The following is an 11459-nucleotide window of genomic DNA, read 5'->3' on the forward strand; positions in this document are numbered from 1 at the left end:
CAGTCGGAGCTCCTCCTCAGCTGGTCTCCGCGGCGAATTCCATTTCCCACAATCCCTTTCTACTCCTCTTAATTCCATGGGGAGCAGGGCGCAGGCGCAGCCCACCTCCGAGGCCTTCGGGAAACGTAGGCTGATAAGCCTCTCTTGCGAATGCGCATTTGCTCTCCGGCCTGGCTCTGATGTACCCGCGCTTTGTTCCGCTACCTGGGAGTGGCTGCGAATGTAAGCAGGGGGTGAGTCCGCCGGGGAGACAGAGCTGTGGGGAGTCGGGGAGTGAGGAGGGTCCATAGGAGCGGACTGGAGAGATGGAGTCCGGCTCTGGAAGGGGGAATAAGAGGAGCCTGGAGGAGGGGCTGTGCGGTGAGCCGGAAAGGGGCGGTAGAGTGTGATTAACAACACAACTGTACTAACTGGATTGAGACGCGACCTGTGATTCCATTGCTATTGGCAACTCCCATGGGAGGGACCTCCCTCCTCCAATGCAGATTGTCACCATCGCTGCCACTTAGAGTCTGAGCTGCCTAGGACACTTAAGAGATTCAGTGATTTACTTGCCAATGCGTGTCAGAGGTAGCACTTGAACCCGGGTCTTTGTGGCTCCAAGGCCAGCACTCTCTCCGTCATGCCCCGCTGCCTCTCTACGAATAATAGCAATTCGTGTTTACATAGTGCAGTATATACTTTATATAGTGTGTGTGTATATATGTATATTAACACACACACACTATATATATATATATATATATATATATATATACTGTATAGTTCAGTATCTCACATAATCCAATGAACAACTATGAGATAGGTAGAATGGGTGGTATCCCTATTTTTGGGGCAGCAATTAGGTGCAATGGCAAAGGAACCAAATTTGGAACACTGCCTTTAAAGGTAAATGACCTGGGCTCAAAATACTGGCTCTGACATTTAATTGTGTTATCCTTAAGCAAGTCACATAATCTTTCTGGGCTTCACTTTCCTCATCTGTAAAATGGGGGAGGAAGGCATAGGTTAGATTATCCCACAAATCCCTTCCCTCTCCAGATTTGTGACATGATTTTATATCACATTTTAGAAGTGAAGAAACTGAAGCTCAGAGAGTGTCAGAGACATACGATAATAATAACTATCATATATATATACACATATATAGCACTTTTTAAACAAAGTGCTTTATATATATTAACTCCTTTGATGAACATAATAATAATTCTAGTCTAGGGCTTAGTTGGGAGAAGATGGGGGTAGAGATGGTGTTGAAGCTATTGTCTTCTATTTGGATTCTTTTCCCAATTTGCTATCTGTCCTGGTGTCCTTCATCCTCTGTGCTCTCCCTCTCCCTACCTCCTATCATATTCAGTCTTATCTCCTGGTGTGTGTATTTTGGAGGGGAAAAATAACTGGTCACATCCATCTCTGTAAGCAGTCATAGAGATACAGATAAGGAACTAGGCACAGAGAGTGGAATGATTTCCCCATGTGTTTGAGCAGAGGTTTTGAGCCAGTCTTCTGACTCCTACTGCAACATTTTATTTTATTTGTTTCTGTTATGCCAGTTTGTCTCCAATATTAATATTTAATGTTTCACTAGCTACTACTTTAGAATCCTTCGCTCTCTTTGCCTGTGAATATCCATAGTTAACCAGTCATCTTATTTTTCTACTCCTGCTCCAGGATTGCTGAAAATTCTTCAATTTAGCTGATTCCAATCTCTACATATTGATGCAATAATACAGTGAATGGAAATGTGGCATAGTGAATAGAGGACAGGCATTTAGTCTATAGACTTGAGTTCAAGGCCTGCCTTTGGCATATTCTAGCTTCGTGACTTTGAGTAAGCCATTTTAAGCTCCTCAGTGCCCCTCTAAAAGTATAAGTTACATGGGGCAGCTAGGTGGTGCAGTGAATAGAACACCAGCCTTGGAGTCAGGAGGACCTGAGTTCAAATCCAGCCTCAGACACTTAATACTTACTAGCCATGTGACCTTAGGCAAGTCACTTAACCCCAATTGCCCCTCCAAAAAGCAAAAGAAAAATTTTTTAAATTTAATTTTAAAAAAGTGTAAGTTGCAAAAGACTTGACAGTCTGTATCTATGGAAGGAATTTTCCTGTTGGAAGTTCCCCATAGATCCCATAGACAAATCACTTCCCTCATCTGGGCATTATCTTAAACTATCTCTATGATAATTTCCAGCCCTAACATTTCATGAATTTATAGTCACATCTTACAAACAAATGAAAAATCAGATAATAATATCAATGTTAAACAATTCAAAATAGAATCAAATTCAGAAATGGCCTCAGGGGTATAATAATAATCCACCCTTTACCTGAAAGTTACTATTCTACAATATACCCAACAAGGATGCATATAGCCTTTGTTTGAAGACCTCTAGAGAGAGGGAACCCATTGTGTACTAAAGCAGTGCATTTCACATTTGGACAGTTCTAATTGTTAGAGTATAGGTACAGTCCCCTCATTTTTACTGATAAGAAATCTGAGGCTTAGAAAGGAAAAGAAACTTGCTTTATAAAAACAGAGTTAAGATATCCAGTGCAGCCCATTTCATGCAGCTGAAGAAAACAAAGTCTGAATGGAAGTATCTTACTCAATACCACACAGCAGAGTCAGGACCACAGCCCAGATCCTCTGCCTTCCAGGCTAGGACTTTTTTCCACTCCACAATACCATGTTACCTTGTGGAGTATTTCTTTGTTCCAGGGTTTCAGCCTTCTTCCAAGAGCCCTGGGCATTGGTCTATAGAACAAGCTGATTCCATCCGATCTCTGCCTTCTAGTGGCTTCCAGTCTTCTAAGGCACAGCCTAAGGCTCCTGAGAGAGGACTGCCTATGATTCAGACTGAGATTAGAAGCTCAGAAAAGCTCCCAGTTGAAGAGCCACTACCATTGAGGCCCCACATCCTGGCTCCACAGATCAGACCAGATTCCTCCAAAATTAGAATTGGAATGGAGAAGAGAACAGAATGGAGTTGGAAGAGAGAGCCTCCAGGGAATCAGGATCCTTCCCAGGAGAAAGCATGCTCTTCTCCAGGACCTCTCTTCAGGGCTACAGCAGCACAAGAAGGAGAAAATCAGGGAACTACTGGTGCTGAAGTAATTCCTGTCCAAGGAGATCAGGACTTCAGTGATGTCAAGAGATCAGACGGATATCAAAGAGGAATGACTATGGAGGACAAGACTCCTATTTTTCAGGAAAGAGGTAAGAATTACAGGTGTAGGAAAAGGAAAATATAACCATCTTGAGGAGGGAAGCTAAAGGTCCTCCTAGTTCTGTGGAAGTGGTAGACTCATTAATAAGATTTGACTTTCCCACTAGGCTCTATTGTATCAATGAAATAGGTATAAAGAAAGACTCTTGGGCTGGAGGTCGCCAGGTGACCTTTTAAAAGAGTACTGCATAGAACCAGGAATCTTTGACTGTCATGACTTACTGACTCATACCATGATCCTGGCCAATGGGTAGCTTCTCTCAGAGGCCTTAGAGAAGGCATCTGTTTGCACAGGCCTTTACTTGTGGGGAAGGGGCAAAGGGACCCTTACTATGTGTTCTTTTAGCCTCCATTCCTCACAACCTCTTTCTTCCCTTTCCCCAGACACTTTCAGTCTTCTTATTATAGCCCTTCCTTCCTCTTCCTTTTGCCCTTCTTTTACCTGATGAGAGGGTGGGACCCCAAGGAGGAGAAAGTGGAAAAGAATGAGGGCCCCAGGGTCGACACCCTGATGCCTAGATTTCTTGGCTTCGGATCTGCCTGTGACCTGGGGCTGCCACTTCCTTTGTGTCTTTATGAAACTTTGTTTAGCACTGTGACTGTGAATGTATTTGTGTGTGGATGTGATTTGCGTAACTGAGAGTCTTTGTGTACTACTTGTATTTTTTTATATCTGTGAAACTGTCTTGCATAGATAAAGATTTAGATAAAGCATTCTAAACATGAATTATTACCTTTTAAGCTTTTGTACAAAGCGGAATCTCCTGGCCAGTAAGGGGTTGGTTCATTCTATGTATTTGTATCCCGAGTGACTAACACATAGTAGGTACTTAATAAATGCTTCTTGATTAATTCATACAAGAGACATTTATTGTTGCCTTCTGTATTCAGGGCCCTAATGTGTTTGTGTGTGTACCTTTCTGGATGAATGTGTTTTTGTAAATGGCCAGTATGTTTTGGGATATATAGGAGCCCTATACATTTTTATTGATAAGACGAATCTAGGTATTTTTTATGTAATGAAACATTGATATTGAGAGAAAATATACCTAGACCAGAAATCAAGAGACTTGATTTCCAGGCTAGATTTTGCCACTGACTTGATATAAGACCTAAAACAAATCACTTCTTTTTTGGCCTTGCTATCCTTTTCTGCAAAATGAAAGTTAGATAATCTGTCTAGTTCCTTCCAGCTCTAGTAGTTTATGATTCTGTCTTTACTCATACTTTATATTTCTCATCACTTCACTGATGCCATCTACACTATGTGGTATCTGTTGCCTCATCTTCCACCCTACCGACCTTCCACACTTATTAACTCCAAACATTTACCTCCTATCCAAAAGTTGCAGAACACCCCCCAGAAGAAATTCTGGTCAATTGACTGATTTTATTAATGTTTATGCTACCTAACCTTAACTAGACTTTCACTGCTTCATGGTAGTTATTTTATTCATTTCTTATTGATTCTGTATCATACTACCCACAACAGCTGTTCCAGACCTTCTCTGTTCTCCTTTAGTCTCTTCATCCCCTATCATCTTACTTTCAGCTGATGATTGTGCTTCTTTATTTACTGAGAATATTGATGTTCTCAGATCTGAATTCCCTCAGCCCCTCATCTCAGTGTCCCTATACATAGTTCCCTTACTAATATCTCCTTCCCTCTAGTCTCAATGAAAGGGGTGTCCCCTTGACTGAACTAGCCCTTTCATCTGTGTGATCAATGTTTTCTTCTTACATACAGTTACTGTTTTGTAACTATTACCAAATGGATCCTATTGAATTGATGACCATTCCTTCCTTCCATCCTTTGCTGACACTTCTCCATGCCTTAGTCTGCAGCTTTCCTGAATTATTGTCATTAAAAAATTGTCAGCCTGTGATTCATCTTCTTCCTACTTATTTAAATGTAGGTATCTTGAAAAATTAAGTTTTTGGTCTGTTTCTCTATATTCTTCCTTGGTGATCTTATTCATTTCCATATATTCAGTTATAACCACCTTACGGATGATTCTCAAATCTGTATCTTCACCTTCAGCTTCTACCCAGTGCTTTATGCCTGGATTTTCCATTGCCTTCTATATATCTTCACCTGAATATCTCAAACTAAGCCCATTATCTTCTCCCCAAAGCTTACCCCTCCCCACTTAGTCTCTCTGTGTTAATAGTTCACTATCTAACCCATCTCCCACCCCTCTGATTTCTCCTTAATGTCTCATATATGTCTTCTCAACATGCCACAGCTCTTGCCCAAGGCCAGGTTTTCTTCTACAGCAGTCTCAGACTTAATAACCTTCCCTCTCAACATCACTCAACTTCACCCTCTGCCCCGCCCCCCAACCCCCTTCACATACTCACTCATGTTCTGTTTAACCCAGACTGGAACCTCACTCTCCGCAGGTGCCTTCTTGTCTTCTCTTACCTTCCTACCTTTATTCACACCACTCACTGTGCATTGAATACCTTCTCTTCCCTTTCCATATCCACCAGTTAGAATCTTGTATTTCTTTTTAGCTTGAACAAGTTTGGATGCTGCCACTTTCAGGAAGCCTTCTCTGATATTCCTGAATGGGGTTTCTCTCTTAATTCTTTCACATCTATTTGACTTCTCTGCATGTTTTAAATTCTGGTTTCTAAGCAATTTCTTTCCCTGTCTCATCTTTGCTACTAGATTGTGATGCATAACACAGTCTTTTTTATGCCATAGTCCTTCTCATTAGTATTTGTTGAGTAGCCTGAATTGAATAAATAGTAATAAACTGAACCTACTGGGACTCCAGGGCAGAGCCAGTCACAGTCACTGTGGGCCTCATTTCAGACCTGGAGAGGAACCAAGGGATGGGTTAGAAATAGGTTAGAAGGGATTTCTGCCCCAGGGAGTCTGGAGTGTTCTCCCTCACTCTAACTTTTGTCTACAATAGCTCCATGGCCTCTGAAGTCTTCCATTCTCCACAAGGGGAGCACAGAGCAGGAGGCACAGAGGAGGAGTGCCAGGTCTGTCACTTCCTGGGTAAGCTGGATTCTCCATCATCTCTCCTGGAACAGTGTTCCAGATACCCACTCATGGGCATCTTTCCATTCTTCATTCTTGAGTGTCTCTTCCCCAAGTTCCCGAGTCCCATCCAAGTTCCTGAGTCCCAAATCTTTGTCTTCAGCTTGGGAAGACTAGGCCTGTCCTGATGAATAGGAGACAGCATGTTTTGATGAAAAAAGTCTAGGACTTGGGAGCCAGGAGATCAGAGTTCAGGGCTGCCATTGTCAAGCAGTGTGACCCTGAGTAAGTCATTTTCCTTCTCTGTAGACTACACTTTCCTTCTTTGTAAAAGTAAGAGAGAATAAATTACAGTAAATGATCTCTGAGATCCAGTCTAGGTCTCGAATGTAGAATTTATGCTGTACATTTTATGTCTCAGGGTGGTAGAAGGGAACAGAAGATAAGAGGGTGCTCTGACATGTTAACTTCTTTGAGCAAAGGGTTCTGATAGGATTGGGCCCCACACTACTTGCCTAGATGCCTGCCTGAGAATGTGGCTCTGAGCTCACTTCTATCTCTATCAGAGAATGAGGAAGAGATTTCTAGTTCAACACAGTTATTTTATCGATGAGTTAACTAAGGCAGAGTAAGTCAAATGATTTGCCTAAGTTTATCCAGTAAATTAGTGGCAGAACTTGATTATCTTGAAAGAGTTTACAGTCCTGCCAGTCATAATCTGCCTCAGGTCACTCTTGCCTTCTAACCACTTTTAAACCTAGTTCTTATGCATCACACAGAAATAATAATAGTGACTGATGCTTACATGAGACTTTAGGGTTTGCAAAGCATTTTATATATATCATATCATGTGAACCTCTGTGAAAGAGGCACTTGAGATATTATCACCATTTTACAACTGAGGCTCAGAGAGATTAAATACTTGCCCGTGGTTGCACATGTAGGGGGTATCAGAGGAATTCAAAGCCAGATGTCTCCTGACTCCGAGCCCCAGCACTCTTGCCACTATACCATGCTATATTAAACTACCTCCCCTGCCCCAGGGGAGTCCTGCTAACTCCAGCACACCCCACTAGGGGCATGTTGGGGGATGGCCTCTGGGCCAGCAGGAATCTGGTGTTTCAGGAAGCAGTGACATTCAAGGAGGTGACTGTGGACTTTACCCGAGAGGAGTGGGAACACCTGGACCCTCTTCAGAGGGACCTCTACAAGGACGTGATGTTGGAGAACTATAGGAACCTGGTATCCCTAGGTAAGGTTGCCTTCCCCTTGTGAATCAGATCTTCCTTTGAGGGCACCTGTTATTTAATGTTTTGGTGATTCCACTGTGCTTAGCCAAAGTAGTTCAGTCTTCCAAGAATCCTAATCATCTTTGTAGTGAGAGTGATATCTGATTCTTGTAACCAAGTAAAAGAGATCTCAGAATAGACTTGGAAACCTACAACTTCTCTTTCTGGCCCTTCCTCATCCTAGGCCAGCAAGGGACTTTCTGGCAAGACCCTAGTGCAGAAATCTCTGTAGGATAGAGAATCCTATCCTTCTGACTGGGAAAGGTAAGCTAAATTTCTTTGTAATACCTTACCAGTCATAGAATCTTAGAATTAGAAAGGCACTTTGAGGTTATTTAATCTGATATAAAAGTTGAGGCCCAAGGGGAGAAGAAAATCATACAATGAGTCAGTGCAGAGTTGGGATTCAAATATGTACCTCAGTCCAGTATCACTTCTACTGTAGCATGCCTGTTACGTGAAGATATGGGCTCTGAACCCATTTCAAATTTCCAGTTATTGGGAGTCTTCAAGTAGAAGATAGATTAGCTTGTGATATGTGATTTAGGGGGAATTCATGTTTTGGGGTAAGTTTGAATGAATGAATCTCTCATGCTCCTTCTGCTTTCCAAAGATTGTCTGATTCTTCGATTTCTTTAGGTAGCACATTTAGCTGGTGGCAGAGCCAGTACTCAAACCCAGGTTTTCTAAGTTCTAGGGCAGGGCTCTCTTCCATTATACAATACTGCCATTGTATTTTGGATCATTCCACCTTCCCACTTTGAAACACAATCCTGAAGCCTTTTATTTTTTACTTTTTATATATACAGAGTTCTCTTGTTTCTTTCCTTACAAACAGGACTTGTGGATTCCAAACCAGTCATGATCTCCTGGTTGGAGTGGGGGGAAGAATTGCAAATGCCTTATCCCCAAGAAACAGAAAAAGGAGTGATCTTGGAAGGTACCTGTCCAGGTGAGTGTGTTACATGCACATATAAGTCACTGCAACTACCAGCCTACCTTTTCATTGAAATGTGACCATATTTGATATATTGGATGTGCTTGATGGGCAAAGGTTTGGGTTTTGGCATCTCCAAATCAAGAACAGTCTTTATGTAGGATCCTGTGACCTTTCTGTCAAGGGAGGAGGATGAATATTCCCCCACTAGGCTCTTCCCTACCAAAAGGCACAAGGTACGTCGATGTGTGGCCTTAGGTAAGTCAGGTAACCTCTCTGGGCCTTTCTTTATCTGTAATTAATGTGTATAGTGTTTTGTTTTAGCCACTGAAAATACAAAGATAGCCATGAACCTACCTGTATTATTTGAACTAGGTAATTGCTAGAAGTGTTTCCCATTCAAATGATATATGAACTCCATGTTACAAATGAAGGATTACTTCTTTCCATAAGGGTTGGATTAAGTTTCTGAAGTCTTTCTCTCTATTTATTCCACATCAGATTTCTTATGATTTGTATTTTTTTTTTCAGACTGGATGACTAAATGCCAGACCCAAAAGTCACCTCAAAAGCAGGACTTTACTGAAGAAGTAAGTCAATCAGAAAGATTAGTGGAGGCACTCAACAGAGAAGTTTCCCACCAGGGTTGCATGTTTGGAAAAGCTCTTAAACAGGGAAGCAGGTCTTTGAGCCAAAAGGAGAACTTTGTAGAGGAGACCCAAAGAAAAGCTTATTCCCAGGAAAATAATTTTCTACAAATGGAAGTCTCTAACAAAAAAAACTTGATTGCACAGAAAGGCCATAAATACAATGAATTTGATAGAACCTTCAATGAAGGCATCTGCAAACAGACAATATATTGGAACCACAGTGAATGTGAGAATTTCTTTAGTTATCATACATCCCTTACTCATCCTCAGACACTAAATGGAAAAGAGAAACTCTGCCAATGTGAGAAATGTGGACAACCCTTCAGTATTAATGTAGGACTTGGTGAACATTATCAGATACATGCTGGAGAGAAACCTTATGACTGCAGTGAACATGAGAAGGACTTGAGCCACAGTTCATTTCTTATAAAACCACAGAGAATTAATACTGGAGAGAAATCCTGTGAATATAAAGAATATGAGAAAGCATTGGATCAGAGAGCAAACATCACTGTACATCAGGGAATTCATACTGGAGAGAAATCACATGAATATAATGAGTGTTGGAGGTCCTTCAGTCAGAGGTCTGTTCTTATTCACCACCAGAAAATTAATCCTGGAGGGAGCCCATATAAATGTAATGAATGTGGAAAGGCCTTCAATACTGGTGGAAGCCTCATTGAACATCACCGAAAGCATACTGGAGAGAAACCCTATGAATGCAGTGAATGTGGGAAAGCATTTAGCCACAAATCGTATCTTATTCAACATCAGAAAATTCATACAGGCGAGAAACCTCATAAATGTAATGAATGTGGGAAGACCTTCAGGACCCGAACACAACTTAATAGACATGAGAGATTTCATACTGGAGAAAAGCCCTATGAATGCAGAGAATGTGGGAAGGCCTTGAGTGATAGCTCATCCCTGATTGAACATCAAAGAATTCATACTGGAGAGAAACCTTATAAATGTACAGATTGTGGAAAGTCTTTCAGTAAGAGAGCACGCCTTACTCCACATCGGAGAATTCATACTGGTGAGAAGCCCTATGCATGCAATGAATGTGAGAAAGCCTTTCGAGATAGCTCATCCCTTATTAACCATCAGCGAATTCATACTGGAGAGAAGCCCTATGAATGTAAGGAATGTAGGAAAGCCTTTAGTCGGAAAACAAATCTTACTGTTCATGAGCGAATTCATACTGGAGAGAGACCCTATGAATGTAATGAATGTGGGAAGACTTTTAGTCAGAGATCTAGCCTTATTCACCATCAGGTAATTCACCATGGAGAGAATGGCTATAAATGTAATGATTGTGGAAAAGCCTTCAGTATTGAAGCACACTTGATTGAACACTGCCGGATACATACTGGAGAAAAGCCCTATGAATGTCATGAATGTGGGAAAGCTTTCAGCCGAAGTTCATCACTTACTCAACATCAGAGAATTCATACTGGAGAAAAGCCCTATAAATGTACAGAATGTGAGAAGGCCTTCTGTAGGCGCACACATCTTACTCAACATCTAAGAGTCCACACTGGGGAGAAGCCTTATGAATGTATCAAATGTGAGAAATCCTTCAGTGACCGATCATCCCTTAGTCAACATCAGAGAATCCATACTGGAGAAAAGCCCTATGAATGTAAGGAGTGTGGGAAGGCCTTCAGCCAAAGAACACAGCTTAATAAACATCAGAGAATTCACACTGGAGAGAAGCCCTATGAATGTCATGAATGTAGTAAGGCCTTCATTCAGAAATCTGGTCTTACTTACCACCAGAGAATGCATCCTGAAGGGAACAACTATATTTGCAATGAATGTGGGAAAGCTTTCAGTCGGAATTCTTGCCTTATTTATCATCAATTTATTCATGATAGGAAGAAACCTTATGAATGTAAAGTATGTGGGAAAATCTTCCCTCATAACTCATCTCTTATTGAACATCAGTTCATTCATATGGGAAAGAAATCTTTTGTATGCAGTGAATGTGGAAAATCCTTTTTCTTGAGCAAAAGCCTTAAAAGACATGAGAGAATTCATATGGGAAAAAAGATCTTATGAATGTGATACATGCAGAAAATTTTAAGTTATACATATTCCCTTATTTAAAGAAAATAAATGGTGAAAAGAATATTGCTGATGCAGTGGATATGGATAATTCTTCTGTTATAATTTAATGGGTTGTAGTAGGGAGAACACTGGATATGAAGTCAGAAGACTTGGGTTTATACCGTGACTTCCCATTTATTCACTATGGGACCTCAAGCAACCTACCTCATTACTATTGTGCCTTAAGTTCCCCCCCTCCATCTTTCAAATGAGGCTTTTTATTGAAGAAAGGGTGTCAGAATTAGATT

At 41.2% G+C, this 11459-nt stretch overlaps 1 protein-coding gene across 7 annotated transcripts; it reads left to right on the top strand.

The window, feature by feature from the left end:
- Positions 1-41: 41 nt before the first annotated feature.
- On the top strand, positions 42-11233 carry LOC138160257 (zinc finger protein 420-like). Of its 7 annotated transcripts, none has more exons than XM_069086849.1 (6): positions 42-222; positions 2797-3218; positions 6153-6241; positions 7349-7475; positions 8351-8464; positions 8981-11233. In XM_069086849.1, exons 1-6 carry the CDS (start codon positions 77-79, stop codon positions 11161-11163), a joined length of 3081 nt encoding a protein of 1026 aa, XP_068942950.1. In that variant the 5' UTR covers positions 42-76; the 3' UTR covers positions 11164-11233. The 7 variants fall into 7 exon arrangements, with proteins under 7 accessions (XP_068942950.1, XP_068942951.1, XP_068942948.1 ...); XM_069086850.1 differs by having other exon boundaries at positions 60-222; positions 2721-3218; XM_069086847.1 differs by having other exon boundaries at positions 90-233; positions 1672-3218.
- The last annotated feature ends 226 nt before the right edge of the window (positions 11234-11459 follow it).

This window comes from Petaurus breviceps, unplaced genomic scaffold (genome assembly GCF_028583685.1).
Source record: "Petaurus breviceps papuanus isolate PSGF00001 unplaced genomic scaffold, PetGlider_PUasm1.0 180, whole genome shotgun sequence".
NCBI lineage: Eukaryota > Metazoa > Chordata > Mammalia > Diprotodontia > Petauridae > Petaurus > Petaurus breviceps.